The following is a 17,151-nucleotide window of genomic DNA, read 5'->3' on the forward strand; positions in this document are numbered from 1 at the left end:
TACGACATAAAAGGTGCTTCTTCTACATTGATATTTCTTAACGCAATTAGATATTTCAAAAAAATTAGATTTAATTTAATCTGAATTTCACTGCTCACATATTCGTAATCAACAATATTTTCACACTAATACTTTCTACTTATCGACTCAATATTAGTTTACATTTTTTTAGTTTTGTATTTTTTGTCACGTTACTTACAATGCAAAACAATTATTAATGTATTCACAAGAATATCACTGCAAAATATACTACAGAACATGTTAGAAACCAATGCTGAAACAACTCAATCTGTCAATTATTCATTTTTTGCTAGAAAGAACTAGTTGGTGGATTGCGGTGATTCAGCAAGTCACACTTACGCTGGGACACGGAAAGTACGCTTTTTTTTCTGTGCTTGACAAGATTTTTTGTACATCTGTACAAAAATATATTTACAAAACTAGCAGCTTCGCCTGAATAAATTTAAATCAATATTCGTTTGTATGTAGGTTGCATATCTCGGTGAAAAATTTCAGCAATGCATACATGAATTGGCTAAAGTTTTTGATCAGCATGATACATGAAATAAACTTCAAATAAAAAACTTCTAAGGACATCACTACGTACAAACCAACACAAATAAACTGGTGAAATGTGTCGAACGATTGCTCTTAAAAAATTGCACTAAGCTGGCACCAAACAAAGCTGTTTAACTATTACGTCAATACGAACAGTATAATGTCAATATAAACACAGGAACTTTCATCGAACCAACTAAGAAACCTGTATAATTAGACACGACGCATGCACATTATAGTTTTATCATCAAGCAAAATTGCCGTTTCATAATTAGTGTTCTGGCTTTTCTTGGTGTATGTTTTGCTTGAAATGAAGGCCAACATGATTGCAAACCGATACAACAAGAATACAAAATACGAACAAGTTAAAAATGACCAATAAAGAACTCATTCGCTTAACTTCTTTTGAAGTTCGTTAAAATATTGATCGAGCAACGACAAATGGTTGAGGATGTTTTTTCGGCCAAATCTTCTGGATGCCGTGTCGAACTTTTTCATGTCCGGGTCTTCTGTGCAAGAGAATGTTATGTCGTAGAAATCTTTAAGAAGACACCTGAAAGTGAGGAAAAATAAACATAAAAACATATTCACTAGAGCAGATAATGCAGATGTAACGAGAGATTTGATTGGTCAAAGTGCCATGTTTGGCTCAATTTATGATGCAACGCGAGCTTCTATTGGTAAGAAGTCTCGTTTTCCCACAAGTTGGCAAGAAATTTTTGATGAACCTTTCTGCGACAATGGAGTTGATAAATCGAGAGTTCTAACAAATCAAAAGATGTCTGCGAAGTTAAAGGTAATTTAAGTGAAAAGTCTAGGCTTACCGGACTTTATCGATTTCTTCCACCTTCCTGTTCTTTTCCACATTTTCGGGTTCCACAGGTTGTGGCTCACGTTGGGCTGCTTTCTCTGCTAGAGTCTTGATCGGGAAGTACTCCACGTTCACATCGTAAATGTCATTTGCCAATTTCTCCGCCTCGTGCTCATTGAGAGGAGTAAAAATGGTCGATTTGCCATTCTTTTTTGCAGGTGGACCTTCGCCGTCGCTTGTCGAGTCTAAATTCTTTCGCTTGGTGTTCGGTTGCACGTTTTCTTTCGAAGGTTTTTCGCCCAATGTCGTCTTCATTATTGAAATGAAATTACTTCGGCTGCTAACAGGCTCATTATCATCATCAGATTTCGAAGAAGGAAAATCGACGCTTTGTTTTGAAACTTGGAAACGTTTTTCGGATGAATCTGCTTCATTTATAGGAGATCTGCGCTCTGGGCATTTCACCGAGGGTGGAGTTTTGATCACAGGTGATTTGATTCCCTGCGATTTCCCCGCTGTAATCGGAGCTATGTACGTTTCGCTTGTGCTTGGTTGTCGAAACACAGTCACATTGGGTGGAATAACCTTGCTTGTTGGAATTTTCAAACCGGAATTACCGACCGTTTCAAAATCAGCAGAGCTCATAGGTAACACAGCCTTGTCTGTACGGGCAGAAAATGCAGCGATCTTTTGAGATAACAACGGTTGCTGTGGTCTATCCGAATTCGTTAACACAGTTTCGGGATTCGATAGCAAATTTCGAGCATTCGCGGGATGGAGTCCGCCGTTCACAATAAATCCCGATGTAGGTCTACCGTGGCGAGTTTCACCTGACCAAAAGTAGGTCCCGGCATGTTGATATTGCGATCGTCCTAAACATAAATCAGTGAAAATGCTCCAGTCGTGCACGACGATTCTCTATTCATATGGTAATCGGCTCAAGAGTGGTATGACAACATATCTTTCTTATAAACAAAGATTTCATAAAACTGGAATAGAATTTATTAACATGGATGTTTTGCAAGCTTTCGCCTGGAGCTTTGGCGTTCATTTAAAAATTTGCGATCGATTGTTTCTTGTTTAACACATTCGGTTCTTGCATTATATACAGGTCAATAATAAAAAAAGATTTATACCGTCTAGGTGATCGATAGACAACAATAATTTCTTTTCGATAAAACACGTGCTATTTTGCATCGTTTCAACTAAATAAATTATGATTTCAAGACGCGTGAAGTAAAAAACGACCGACCACAAATTCTCAAATTTACATATCACGAAAATCTTTAATAGTTCCCGAAGCAGGCAAGCAAACATTGACGTGGGGAAAGGGAAAGCCGATAACAGTTCTGAGGAAGTATTATATCTAAGACAAAAAATTCGTTTCATAGTTATTTAAGTTTCACGTCAATCAACGCAACAAGAAGATGATGAAAATTTACAAACCTTGAGCCAGTAGATGGCTGTTTTTCACTTTACCAACATTTTCATCTTGTCTATTTCCTCTCTCCTTCCATATTTTATACGCATAGGACTTACGGTATTGGGCGTCTCTTTTGTTTGCGGGCGCAGGGGACTCTCAAAAGTCATTGACTCCTTGATTAAATCTTCAGGCTTTCGCGGGACTTTTGGTTTTTGCTTACCCTTCTTGTTCGGTGATCTGTTCGCGGGTGTTCCCTTCGGTTTTGGCGAAGGTTTTGACGAGAGATTTGTTGCAGTCCTTCTACGATTTTGACTGGCAGTCAAGACGTGCACGGCATTTTGAAAAAGGCGTTCTTCGACTGAGTTTTGCTGCTCTCGAATCACGCTTCCTTCGGTAGCCGCTGCTAATCCGTCGAAGCCTTTGGACGCATGCTTGGTTGAGCTTTGTTCGCAATGATCATTTTCGTCCATCTCGGGCTTATAGTGCTTGGGTCTGTTAATTTTACGACGATTCTTCGGTGAGCCGTCAAACTGTCCTATAGAAATAAAATACAATATTGTTGTCGAGGGAACTGAGAGAGAAATTTTGGGATAATCAATCTGGAAACCCCTGCAATTTTGACTATCATATTCGTTAACCCATGAAGAACTAGACTTGCATCAAGTTAGCTTCTTGATGCAATTTTTATTTGATAAAAACGCAGTGAAATTCGAGCGAATGGAAACTTGAAATATTAGTTGTAAGTTTGAAAGGAATCTTGAGCAAGCGTCAAAAAAACCCATTTTTAAGAGGTTGGGCAGATGCAGGCTAGCTCAAAAAATGAGGAGAGGCTACTTAGAACTCAACTCATATATTTTCGTCTACCGTCACGGCTGAAAAGTTAAACATTTTAAAATATAAAGCAAGACGGTCAATTCTACAACTGTATATCAATGCAGAAGCAACTCGACTTTACAAATTTTGATCTCTTCGCAGTAGGCCTCTAAGATGACGGTCGGTTACTATGTGCTGTTGTTGTGCCATGATTGTGTCATAAATTATTTCAGCCTGAACAATGTCAATTGACAAAAGTGACCATTGTCAATCAACTTTCGTGCCTAAAATGTATGTTATTCAAGATATTGCAAGCGTGTCTGCCTCGCCCTCGCTATTTTCCCCACCCGTCTAAGAATGTCAGCTTCTTCGACAGCTTACAAATTGAATTGGCATTTCAAAATGTCAGATATGGTGCAAGTAAGGTAACAAGGAGCATTGAACACCATACGCTATTAAAACCTCTGAAATCCTCGAGCTTTCTAGCTTCATCTATTGTCAATGAAATGGTAAACAGATCATAAGAGCGATTTCCGTATTTGAGAATAACAGTCTTGGACACGAGGATCTAATGTTGACAAATAACGGATTTTGCTATAACTCAACGGAAAGTCGCTGCCCAACATGGAGTTCACCCTTCAAACAGGCTATTCTGAAAAGTGATGTTCTTTTGTACATGGAAATGAATGTCATCTATAACACCATCATCAAAAAGTAACACTAATATTTCACCGGAAATATGTTCGGATTTTTTAATGAGACACATTAAGATTATGCGCATAAATGCTTAATAAAGACAAAAAAATGAGGTTTTGACGTCAAATGTTGTGCCAACACATTGACATTCGTCCGCCTAAACTTACTTTCAGCTAAAACAGCAATAGAACAAAACTTCCCATGAATCGACAAAACTTTCAAAGGACAAAGATCGTAAAACATATCAAGTATATATTTTGTTGCTCTGTTCGAGCCCACTTTCAACAGACATTTAAGAAATACTGTACTAATTGTCTTCACATAAGCCGTACATCAACTGTGGTTACACTTGACTAACCCACCTTTTACTTTACCAACAGCGTCAGGAATATTGTCAATTTTACGTCCATCTTTCGCATAGACTCTTATTGGTTCTTTTGAGGCGTTATCTAGCATCGCTGGTCAAGAAAATTGTATGTTCTGCTGACGTAAGGCTAGCTTTGAATAACTAGGCAAATCGTAGTCAACTGTCTTCACGCTGTAACGAGCTTTGTCGTAATGCTGTTCGGTCCGGCAAGAAACTGGCTATTCTACGCAATTCTTTCGTTGCCAATACGTTAATGACCAATCGATGGACAGAACACAAGAACGCTTGTTTCGCTGGGTATCTTCTGATCGAGTATGGAAAAGATGGCTGCTTCTTCCTCCTGTTTGCCGTGTGTCAATCGTTTGAGAGATAGCTTTCGAAATGCTAATATACTTGGCATGGTGGCCTTATTATCAACAGGTCATCTATATTGTTAACATTTGCAAGTTTAATTCAGTAACTCAGCGAAGCATAAAACGAGTTTTAGACAAAGAAATGCTACTTAAAGAATACGTCATTATCATTTCATTTTAGCTCGCAGAAGTGACAATCTTAAAAGGTTTATGTATAATTTTTTCACGGCCAGCAGCAGCTATCTATAAAGTCTGTTCAATGCCAACCTTCATGTTGTTCGTCATGTCCTTGAAGCCGAAAAGGGCTGCAAAGATTTTTAACAACTCACAATGCAAATAAAAAACAAATAAATTTTATTGGCTTAGCGGGAGCTTGCGCCATAAGGTTGTTAAAAATCGCCCTGCGTAACATATCTAACATCCTCTATAGTTTAAATGAAATTTGGCCAAAAAATTCGCTATTACTAAATACTGCTGCATGTTTGTGAGAGAGAAATTGCCTTTCGAATCGGTTTATATAAAGATAATGACAAGCAATTGCAAGACTAATGAGCACTATTCAAAACAAAGCAACAGGTCGATGTTTAACACGTCTGTTAACTGACTGATAATAAACTTCCGTATTCAGTTTAGCAACACTACGGTAGCGCCTCTGTTGGATTTCATTACTTTCTTAACAACTATCTCCATTCAGCCTAGTTTTCATATGATCATGATATTGCCGTAAAAGTTGTCAGAAATGGGGTTTCATTATACAAATCATGAATGTCGTCATGCATCGTGGCCGCACTCGAATTTGATGATCTCGTCGCCATTTATGACACAAACAAGACCAAATCGAGAAACTGAATTTAACTTGCTCTTGGAAGGGCTGAATTGAGCAGGCAAATCTCAAGTTTCTTTATCTATTGATTTTTTTATTTGTTACAGTCAGTGAACACGCACTTATTTGCAAAGCGGAAACTGTAACGTTTGATATGTAGACTGGTGTCGCACTTGCAGCACGGAGGGGAGGGAGGGCAGGGAGTTTCATTTACCGAGAATTTGATTGCCGGATGTGTTTACATTTCGAAAACTTTAAACGCAGCTTGTATTCTTACGGGAATCCACAACCGATAGCACTCTTATATGAAAGTTAACGTTTCTGCATCGAGAATTGACTTGGTTTGGTATGGCCTGCCTGGTACTGTTTGATCTTGAGTAATGAGTGGTCTACCTGTCTGGCAAAGTCAATGGGCAATGTTGCCTGACAATTTTCAACTCACCCGAGCCCACTGTTTAAATACGTAGTGGCTTAGATGGGTGTACTGACTTATATTTTTTGGGGGGGAGGAGTGGTTGGTACATTTTTGATTTTTTATGACATAAGTGTAAAAACTATTCACAAGACTTTCCGGCGAATATTGTTCAACTGCCCTTGTTTGTCCAACAGACAAAGGTCTATGGAGAGGATGGGTCCCTTGCCTAATATGCCCATGTAGGCTTGCATTCCGCGCTGATTTAGCTTTTGCCCACACTTCTTTTGTAAAAAATCTGAATTTGACTACTTAAGTAGAACATGCGTTTGCGTTCTGGTTAATTTTTTTCACCGTAAACGTGTCGAGCTCAAGAGACTCAGAGAGTTATATTGAGTGTTTGCTCTTGTGAGTCTCACCTCGTCTCGTTTCCATGGCGCTAAACACTGGTCGCAAAGCTCAGCCCGACGGTATATAAAATTGTATTTAATATTCACGTAATTTGCAGGTACCTGAAGACGGCAAGAACTGTTTATCTAGCCCAAGAAATAGTCGAGTGGATGCGAAATAAGGTATCGGTAAATTAGAGTGAAATGAAGCCAAAAAAAGGTTGATGTTAAAATTTTTACATTTCCAACATCCAATAAAGTAATGTTTCCAAAAAGAGTTCGAATCGTTTCCGTCTGTACTTTGTAGTCGTACTTTCAGTGACATATGGAAACTAACACACTACATGTTAAGATATGGAAAACATATGGAAATATATTAAAAATCGACGTATAGAAATTTAGAAATGCAACTGAAAATCTTCCGGGGTACAGAATATTCTCCAATTCATAGAGACATTTCTCGTACAGTTACTCATCTGAAACAAGCCAAAAGCAAGTAATAATCTTTGTGTGGTCTTGGATTTTGTAAGATCGAATCTCAAACGCGATTCATCAAGAAAATCAATGCTGGAGACATCCATTTTTCGAAATTCCCAGTGTTCTAGGTTAACATAATTCAGTTGAATTTGAAGTGTCTCGAAGAAATCACATATATATGTGCAGTAGAGTAGCCAGCCTCCAAATTTAGTATTGCTATGCAAATATTGATTGGTTATCGTTATTCATTTCTTAAGAAATCTATTGTTTGAAATCTAAAGTCTGTGATCACCAAGTATTTGAATAGTAGCAGTGAAAACTCGCGGGCTGGCTACAACACCACGACCCATATCTGCATGCACGGCAATTACATCGAACTTTTTTCAATTGATGTTTGATTCAAACATTTCATTGCATTGAGCAGAGGTAAAGTTGCAAAGGCTAGAATGCACACGACTTCTTCAGTCTTTTTGCTTATTCTTGATTGTTCTTGGCTTGCAAGTCCGTCATAGCCGCCATGTTGGATGATTTCAACAAAGGATTTTCCTCATTTACAATGCAAATTTCATCCAACATGGCGAACATTCCATTTTTCTCTTACTCACAGGTGAATGGCGGCAAGCCACGAATATCTGTACAGGTAGAGCGGCGGACTAGTCTCCCGAAGGTGCGAGTTCAAATCTCGTCCAAGTCACATGTTTTTCATGTGCATTTAAAACTGTGTTAGGATTAACATATTATATATAATATCGGTACATGTGGTGTGTATTAATCGAAACTGCCCGCCTAAAGTTAATAAATTTCATTGTTTTTGTTTCTGCATTCGAAACGTTAGATGATACTCTCTAAAAATATCGAAACATGAGCCTCATCTCGATAAACGCTACGTGCATGGAGATAAAATCACGAAATAAAAGAAGACAGAAATGAGCAAAATAGGAAACGTTACCTGGCAACGCAATCCCATCGTCAGTTTCAGGCAAACTTGCACCGAAACATATTCGTTGCGAGTATCGTTATTTTGTTGCCAAGTCCGAAGGTCTGAATAATCAAAGATGCGTATCTTTGTTATGAACATTATTATTTCACAGATTTTATAAAAACGGGGTGCTGGACAGGCCGTAGGCTACGCCAAATAATTCGTAATGGTTCGTTATAAACTTTTAAGCTCGGCAACTACCTGGAAAGTTTGCTAGTAAAAACGTACGAAACTATGTCCACGCATGTAGTTTTCGTCGCCATGCAACTAAAACCGAAGTCGTCTAATCACAACCTCAACAAAATGGCGCGGGCTGAAACCTATCACAAAAGGTTAGCACTATTTTCCACCCAGCAAACCGCCCTTTACTTTACACAATCGGAAATAAATTAAAGATGGCGGCTAATGGGAAAGAACCAAAAGCTAAAAGGAAACCATGCATGCACTGGTGCTAGGTCGTTTTGAGATGGCGAGTAATTTTATCTTTTTATAATACAGTTTTTAATATCAACATATGAAAATATTTAGAGATAAATGTTGCAGTATAAATTTTCATGCAACCACCTTAAGTTATAAACTAATAATCCAGGCTGGAAAATATCGTTTTTCGACGATTGTGTAAAATATTATATAAAATATTATATTGTGTAAAATATTAGATTGTGTAAAATATTATATTGTGTAAAATATTATATTTCAAAGTAAAGGGCGGTTTGCTGGGTGGAAAATAGTGCTAACCATCACAAAAAAAGGACCGAGAACAGCGAGATCCTCAAATTACGTTTCGTGCACACATTACAAACTTCAGCGCCTGCAAAGTCACATAAAGCAATTAGCTAATCCACCAGTTTTACAAAGAATGCACTTTAACAACTATTTGTTCAATTGACGTTGTTCTGATGTGCATTTGAATGCAACTTATATTCCAATGACTGCATTTGTAACGTTCCTATTGAAGTCTGATCAATTTGATGACGTAATCTTAGTCAGATTTGTACAATTACGATACGATCAAAAGAACAAAATTGTTCAATAATTCATGTGTAGGAAATTTCCATATTAGTTATTTGCATGCGATATAAACACGGGCATTGCTCCAGCGCGTATATCACCGGTGAACGATGTGGCTGTGAGACACAAATTTGTTCGATCCGTGTCTCACAGATGATATTTTCAAAATATTTTTAGGCGAAAGCATTGTGATCAAACAATACTCTTACGAGGAAAGCTACAACTATTTCCTGAAAGGTAAAATATCAGACTCATATTTCTGTTAGCCATATTTATGAACTATACGAATCGTATTGGCGTTTAGCTGTGAAATTTGCTTCTTAAAGTGGGAGAAATTCTTCTGCGCGATGTGCAGAATTTGGTTTGCAAAGAATAATCAGGTAACTTGTGAAACTGCTACAGCTGAATATAACATAAATGTAAAGCGAACTTTGTACTCTGCATGATCCATGAGAGAAATGTTTAAAGACTTGTTTGACGCTCAACAATGTTTCAAGTTTGACGTTATTCGCAAATGAAACTTACTTATTAAACAATATCTTTTGAAAATTGTCAAAAATTGTCTCATTTATAAGAAAAACAATTCTAAAAGGAAAGAGATTCAGTGCGCTCAAACAAGCGGGAATTTATTCACAAACAATATAAGAGAAGAAGTTTTTTCGCGAAAACACTACGTATCCTAGTGCATTGTATATTTTACGAAACTTCAAATTATTGTATCACAAGTTATACTCGACAGAATTTATGGCAAGAACAGTCAGACTATTATCTGCCACGCCATCGTTTCAATATGCCTATGAAACCAGCTAAACCTGTTTCGTCCAAGTATTTATGTAATTTTACAAATGCGAGTTTGTTTTGGATGAGCGTCGAAAGAGAATAGCTATATTTGCGTCACGAAAACATTTTATTTTCATGTACAATACGGAACGTATAAAATACAGCTGTGTGTTTTGCAATAACCTTCAATTATATACACACCCATAAGATAGTACAGTCAATTAACAACTGTGATTTGACGTCTCTTCAACAAGTTAACTTATACTAAGACTGTTTAGACCCCAGAAGTCTAATGACGTGCATGTATTGAAAACTTTATGCTAGTTTGACGAGTTTTTTCGCTGAACTAATTTACACAGACAATATGAAAAAATTTCGAACACGGTACAGCCAGCGTGTCCTTCCTTGAAGGATTATTAGAACACAATAAGGCATTACTTATTTCCATGAATAAACACTCAACACCCTCTATTTTTATTAAGCCAATTGTTTTTGGGCAAGTTCTAAACGCTTTGGCGATTGACAATGGCACATAGATGTGACTTAATTTGTTGTGAAAAATTTTAAAATTTGATTAAAAGAGCCTGATCGCCCAAACGATACGTGCCGGGACACGTGGGGACATTTTACCCGTTCTGATCGCCTGCCAGTACATAAGTAGAAAGTATTTCTGTGTATGTGATCATTGACTACGACTAAGACGTGACTTCGTACTTCAATGTCTAATTCAATTTGTGATTGATATTTTTGTGACTTGGAGCCGTGTATCGTACCAGCAATACGCGATGCACCATCTGCACATAAATGGTACATGCAAATAGATGGAGTTCGATTGCATTTCCGTTAACTAAACAAAAGAAGCAAGTGTCAAAATATATAAACCTTATCTATATTTCTGACGATAAACGTCTAGAAGCTGATTCTTTTTCGAACAGCTTTAAACCGCGATGGGAACTGTTCCCTTATGCTTCTCTGCCATGTAGATCGAACCCGCGTGGTGTAAACCAAAATCTTTTTTGCTAACTACGCAAGCAAAGCAAATCTCAACGATGATAAAATATGTCCGGGCGGCATTCCTATAGTAACGATAAGCGCCCAGAAGCTAGTTGTTTTTCGGAAGGCATTTCCGTGCATGTGAACATTGACTGTGACACAGACGTGACCTTGTTGTATTACCGACTCAAATTAAGTTACAAAAAACTGATCACCCTCAACGTTTGCTGCGTGCGAACTCCTTTCTGCTCGGAAGCCAGACCAAACCAGCGAGGGGTAGATCAACATCATAAACAGTTAAGTTTTTAAGCAAATTTTTTAAATTGACGATGCAGATTACGTGCAAATGCCGGCCAGATTGCCGTTTGAGAGAAGTTTCATTTGAGACGAGTTTGCTTTGGAACGTCACTGAAGCTATACTACAATTCGTCGCAGACGCAAAGCGTCCCTACAAGTTGCAGTACATGATGCAAAAACATGGATTAATAGGTTGCATTTCTGCTGCTAACTACACAAACCAAACAAGTCTCGAAGATGGTCGAGATAAGTTATCGAAACATTCCTATTTCAGACGATAAGCGTGCAGAAGAAGCTGCTTGTTTTTCAACTAGTTTCAACCCAACACGCGCCATTGTTAATCACAGAAAAGGTATTTCTGCAAATATTACAATCGACTGTGACGTAGCGCCGTATACTTAGGAGAAACAATTATCGGTCTTATTGTTACATGGACTTGGAGGGATTTTGATGTTTGAGATTGTTCATTTCTGCGCTGTTGTTATATTTAACTGACACGGTGAACAGGAAGTGATGTGTAGGAATATTTGAATTTGGGACGAACGAACTGCAAGAGTAGCACTCGGAAAAATTAGTAAATTGCTCAATCGAAAAAACACTGTAGAAAATTTTCAAATCATTCGTAATGTCGACGTCGAGTTAGCTTTAGACGAGCTTATTCGGAGCCGTCGCCCGAGGAGGTATTTTTCCCGGAACGTGCATTAAATGCATTCATTCATTCAACCAATGAGAGATTACATGCTCAAAGATAGATTTTCGTTGCATTTCTTCTGCTAACTACACATACGACATAGACAAGTCTCAGATATGAAATGAGTACGTACATCATAAGCGGCCTTGTGCATATGAACGATGGCGGCATTTTGGGTAAGGCAAAATGTATTACATGTGTAGCATAATATAAATCTGGTATACATTTACGTTTGACAATTGAGTGACATGCTAAATTTATTACAATACGTGTTCCAAATTAGCTGCAATAATCGTGCTTGATAATTGAATCAACGAAGGAATAAGTGTGATACAACAATGAATAATCTTTTAAATATTTTCGACCGCTTTTTTCTGTGCTTTGAGCTTGCACAATCTTGGGTTGCACAACATCTTTCACGTGGAAATGCTAACCAGTTCATTGAGTTCAATAATATATAAGTATTTAATAAAAACGACAAGTTTATTTTAAAATAAACATGTTTCTACATCTCATGATGCCATCTTCAGTATTATAAGGAATTATGTATGTGATGAATATATATGAGTAATATGATACTGTGATACAATTTATACACTTATGAATAGATTATTATATTACAATCAAATAGTGGTTAGAATTAATGAAGAAAGTATTTACAGGCTGAATATAATGTTAAAACGAAAAACTTGAACGTTGAGATTAGGGTTAGTTTTGTTAATTTAAAGTGCTTCTTTGATTTTGAGTGCGAATGTAGTACCTGCAGTGTAGATGATTTTAAAGCAAGAGGATGAATAGTTAGTTTTGCATGAAGGTGATTTTAAAAGGTGTCGAAAGATATGTGAATTTTTGTCAGTTGTTTATTTTAAAAAAACTTGTCGTTTTTATTAAATGCGCAATGTCAATAGTGCTTTTACGCAGTTATGGTAATATATAAGTAATTAATCAGCTTATGTAAGTTCTATAGGTAACGTGTTTGAAGCCGAGTCTAGACTTCAAAAACAAAAGATGTCCAGGACAGCAATTATAGCTGTTTTGAAAAGCTTAGTAAAATAAAGCCCGGTTTCCATATGATCGTTCCTGTCGTAAGGATCGTCTTTGTCGCTTGCAATTTGTAGAAGCTACAGAGACGATCATATGGAAACGCTCAACTCAAATGACAAAAGCGATCCTTACGTTAGAAACGATCCTTGCGTATCGATCGTTTGAGATAGACTATAGTTCTATCCTTGCGACAGAAACGACCGGAAACACCTTTTACGCGCTTGCATTTTTTTTATGGAAACCGGTGCAAAACGATCGTTACGCCATAAGCGACTTGATATATCCCATGATACATCCGTAAGTCCACGTACTTCTTGAACAAGAGTATGAAAAATTCCAAGACGTTCTCTTCTTCGAAACATGGGACGAAACCAAAAACGATGTTTCCGTTTTTGCTTTCGCGCTCGCCTTTTCAGCACACGCAAAAGAAAATAACACGCTACAAGTCTTCCTCTTCGATTCACTGCCGCCATTTTGAGTACATCATACAGCAAGTGTTTGGTGACTAGTTCAAATTAGATACGATGCATACGAGTAATGGAAACCAGTTCATCGCAATAATCGCTTCTGTCGTTTGCTCACCGCAGGGGACTTTTCAACAGGCAGAAACGACTCTAGCGACAGAAACGATCATATGGAAACCAGGCTTAAGACAAATGCCAGTCTCAAACATTTTCTTTCTCTTGTAACGTGCCGTAGCGTGTATTTGCACGTGACCTGCATCGTCATGCAATTTTTTTAACAGCGTGCGCGCAAATGACCGTTGAAAATTTTTCGTTATAAATGCATTCAAAAACGAATGTCGCCGGCTCAACATACATATATTTTATATGTAGATTATGTTCCATACTGACCGGCCTTGCAAGCTTATATATCGTTCAACAATACACGAAAGAGCTCAACTTCAAGTATCTATGTGAGGTATGAAAATATTTATACTAGCGAAACAGATTTTTGCTTTACTATTTCGCACTGTCATAGATTTTTGTTCTTCTACTTCGAATTGAGCACATTATACCGAATAAATTGCTATTGCAATAACCATGTCTCCACAATTATCAATAAAGATAGACAAAGATGTGTATGATCTATGAATTTGTTGTCAAACGTAAAACGTAGCGATTTGAAGTTACAGAGATTTTCATTTTGCATGAAAGCCTTCTCGCCGCTCTTTCCTCAGTAGCTAGTTTTCAAAGTTTCATATTTCGATGGCTCAGTTTTTTACATTGCACGATAATTTTAACCAAACCTATTTCATTTTTAGTGCAATTCGACGACTGGTCTGTGTGCACTTCTTTAAAAGAATTGCCACAAAAAAGACTAATCGCTTATGAATTATTAAGTCGCCTGACTGACCAATAATGGCTCAGATTTACTATCAGACCATTATTGGACAAACCAATGCAAATGCTCGAAAAGCATTCTTTACAGATAAAACCACACCTCAGAGTTTTAACGATCATTTCAGCGACAAAATTCAAATTGATACACAATTTTTGATTGTAAAACGTCAATGCTTGCATATGACAGATTTTTTTATGTTTTACAGACACAACAATGAAAGACCGTTTATGTGAGACTCCTCGTCGCTCCAGTTTTCACAAACTTGCGTTCAATCTTCTCGACCAATTCCTGAGCCTCTTCGTCGTGACGTCAGCGGGTATATTCGTATGGCGTGGGGCGTGGTTATTCTTCGACGAAGTTCTCTTCCCCAAAAATGCCACCGTCAGCGGAATTGCATCTCTCGGAATCGGTTACATATTCGTAATGATGACTTTATCTTTTATCGAGATGTGTGGCGGCCATTTCAAACTGAAGGAGAAACATCGAGAATGGCGAATATTTATGTACCCTTTAAGCATTGCTGTTGTGCATTCCTGGCGAGGCGTGTGGATTCTGTTAAATATTTATTTCTCCAAGAGTGAATTACTCTTTAGTTCCCATTTTGTATCGTTTCTTGTTCTGGTAGCGACCAGTACCCTATCAACAACAATGTTCATACCATCCTATTACGCAAACGATTGCTTCGTGATTCCTTTCGAAGCAAACACCATGTTTGAGACGGGCAACACACGCTGCAATCCGCTCTATAAACTTTTAGATTATTTGTTTGCGATAACAGTAATCACGATGTCGACGATAGCATTTTGGCGTTCAACCTGGGTGGCGCTTGATATTTATGCTTTCCCGCAGCACAAGACTTTCAGTAATGTTTTTTCCATACTGATTGGTTACACTATCATCGTGTCAATTAAGATAGTGGAAAGTCATCTGAAGAATGTATTAATAAACCAAAGTAAAGCCGTAAAGTTCGTTATGCAAGCAGTTTTCTGCTACGCTATGGCTTTTGCCACCATCAACGTGTGGCGCGGTATTTGGCAGATATGTGATATTTTCCTTCTTCCAGGTTAGTCTTCTATTACAACGCATGGCATTGTGGGGAAGCTCGATGCCTTTGCCCGTACATGCTATCATTGGCATGGCATAGATCCCTCACTCATTGCCTCTTTGTAAAACCATGCTTGTTAATTGCACTTATTAATTGCAGAGATGAGATATCTCCGTATTCGAAATAAGTTTACCAACAAATTTTGAACATTTTCTGGGATGACAGTCATTCAATAAATAATCAATTTTTAATCATTTTAACTGCCATTCATAAAGCTACGATGTATACTTGACAACTGAAATATCAACATCGACTCTAGTCTTGAATAACAAGTTCGCCACTTATTTCATGCCAAGGTTGTTGTACTAATCAGCATGGTTTTTACACCAAGATTTTTATACCATTCACCATGGTTTTTACACACCAAGGTTTTTGTACCATTCACCAATGGTTTTTACACCAAGGTTTTTGTACCATTCACCAATGGTTTTTACACACCAAGGTTTTTGTGCCACTCACCAATGGTTTTTACACCAAGGTTTTTGTACCATTCACCAATGGTTTTTACACCAAGGTTTTTGTACCATTCACCAATGGTTTCTGTACGAAGGTTTTTACACCTCTAACCGTGGTTTCTCTAATAAAGTTTCACACTATCCACCATGCTTTCATTATAAGGTATTTGTACCTATTACCATGGTTTCTCTACCAGATTTTTACACTGTCCACCATGGTTTTCATACCACGATTTTTACACTACCCACCATTATTTCTCCACCAAGGTTTTCATAGCCCCCCCCCAACTTTGGTTTCAAACCAAACTTTTCATACCACCAACCATGTTAATACATCAAGATTTTCGGACCACTATAACATGTTACTCAATGGATTTTATTACCGCCATAAACTAATCTTTGTTTTACTCTCAATACGATAACAAAATCACAAAGTAAACACAAAAGCAAGAAAACTTCACGAAGTGACTATACAGCAATAAGTGTGCACGCCAATCCTTGCATGTCCTCGAATGCACATAACAAAGCATGTTTATCAAATGTCATTTTTTACGATTGTCTTCACGAGAAATTGTGAGTAAACCTTCAACATCACTTTTCCCATTTATATAGAGCACACTATTCTTGTGGCTATTACATCGCACTTCCTTGGTCTCCTAGTTCTTTACCTAAGCCGAAGTGTCGTCAATATTGTGGGCTGTCCATTTAGCATTTCAGTTGATTCGCTTGAGAATCTGAGCGCGTTCGATAAGACTATATGTGGCGTTACAAACTTCCAACGCCCCAATCATGGGGGGCAAGACAGTGTTTTCCGTCGTGATGTTGAAAAAGGCGACGAAATGAACAGCGTGAAGAAGAAATTGCTAGTTAGCACTTCTTCTAAAATGAACGAGAAACGACAACGACCGTTGTTAAATAGACATTCTGTTATGTTAGAAATTCGTTTTGTAATTAGCCCACTGAACTCAATATAAAACTGGAGGGGCACTTTCCTCCAGAATTTGAAGATAATTGTTGCACTGTGTAAAATTTTGTAAAAAGAATATGTTCAAATAAAGCACTTAGTTGTATATTTTTGCAACACGTTCCCCTACGCACCATTTCACGCTTCACAAGGACGTCGGTCAACTGTTGAACACAATATTTCATAATTCAATAAAATAAACTGTTTCCAAATCGTTGCAAACTCTGCTCTATCAATTCAAAAAAGCTTGGGAAGAGCAAAATATCCTTTATTGTTTTCTATAACACTTTACTTAATCCTTGATACCTCCCGAGGGAGAAGTGACAAAAATATAACGAAGGGCAAAATAAATAATATTAGAAAAAA

At 37.6% G+C, this 17,151-nt stretch overlaps 2 protein-coding genes across 8 annotated transcripts; one reads left to right on the top strand and one right to left on the bottom strand.

Annotated features, from left to right (window-relative positions):
• Positions 1-46: 46 nt before the first annotated feature.
• On the bottom strand, positions 47-4,945 carry LOC124438376. The gene is made up of 4 exons (XM_046988503.1): positions 4,664-4,945; positions 2,816-3,327; positions 1,383-2,241; positions 47-1,111 (listed from the first exon to the last, which is right to left on the bottom strand). Exons 3-4 carry the CDS (start codon positions 2,012-2,014, stop codon positions 946-948), a joined length of 798 nt encoding a protein of 265 aa, XP_046844459.1. The 5' UTR covers positions 2,015-2,241; positions 2,816-3,327; positions 4,664-4,945; the 3' UTR covers positions 47-945.
• A 60-nt stretch (positions 4,946-5,005) lies between these two features.
• On the top strand, positions 5,006-16,893 carry LOC124438374. 7 transcript variants are annotated; one of them, XM_046988499.1, is made up of 5 exons: positions 9,175-9,349; positions 9,417-9,492; positions 13,754-13,838; positions 14,467-15,324; positions 16,434-16,893. In XM_046988499.1, the coding sequence occupies exons 4-5, from the start codon at positions 14,475-14,477 to the stop codon at positions 16,793-16,795; spliced, it is 1,212 nt and encodes a 403-aa protein (XP_046844455.1). In that variant the 5' UTR covers positions 9,175-9,349; positions 9,417-9,492; positions 13,754-13,838; positions 14,467-14,474; the 3' UTR covers positions 16,796-16,893. The 7 variants fall into 7 exon arrangements, with proteins under 7 accessions (XP_046844458.1, XP_046844457.1, XP_046844452.1 ...); XM_046988502.1 differs by lacking the exons at positions 9,175-9,349; positions 9,417-9,492; positions 13,754-13,838 and adding exons at positions 5,006-5,088; positions 6,765-6,828; XM_046988500.1 differs by lacking the exon at positions 13,754-13,838.
• Positions 16,894-17,151: the final 258 nt, after the last annotated feature.

This window comes from Xenia sp. Carnegie-2017, unplaced genomic scaffold, assembly GCF_021976095.1.
Source record: "Xenia sp. Carnegie-2017 unplaced genomic scaffold, XeniaSp_v1 HiC_scaffold_19, whole genome shotgun sequence".
Classification (NCBI taxonomy): domain Eukaryota; kingdom Metazoa; phylum Cnidaria; class Anthozoa; order Malacalcyonacea; family Xeniidae; genus Xenia; species Xenia sp. Carnegie-2017.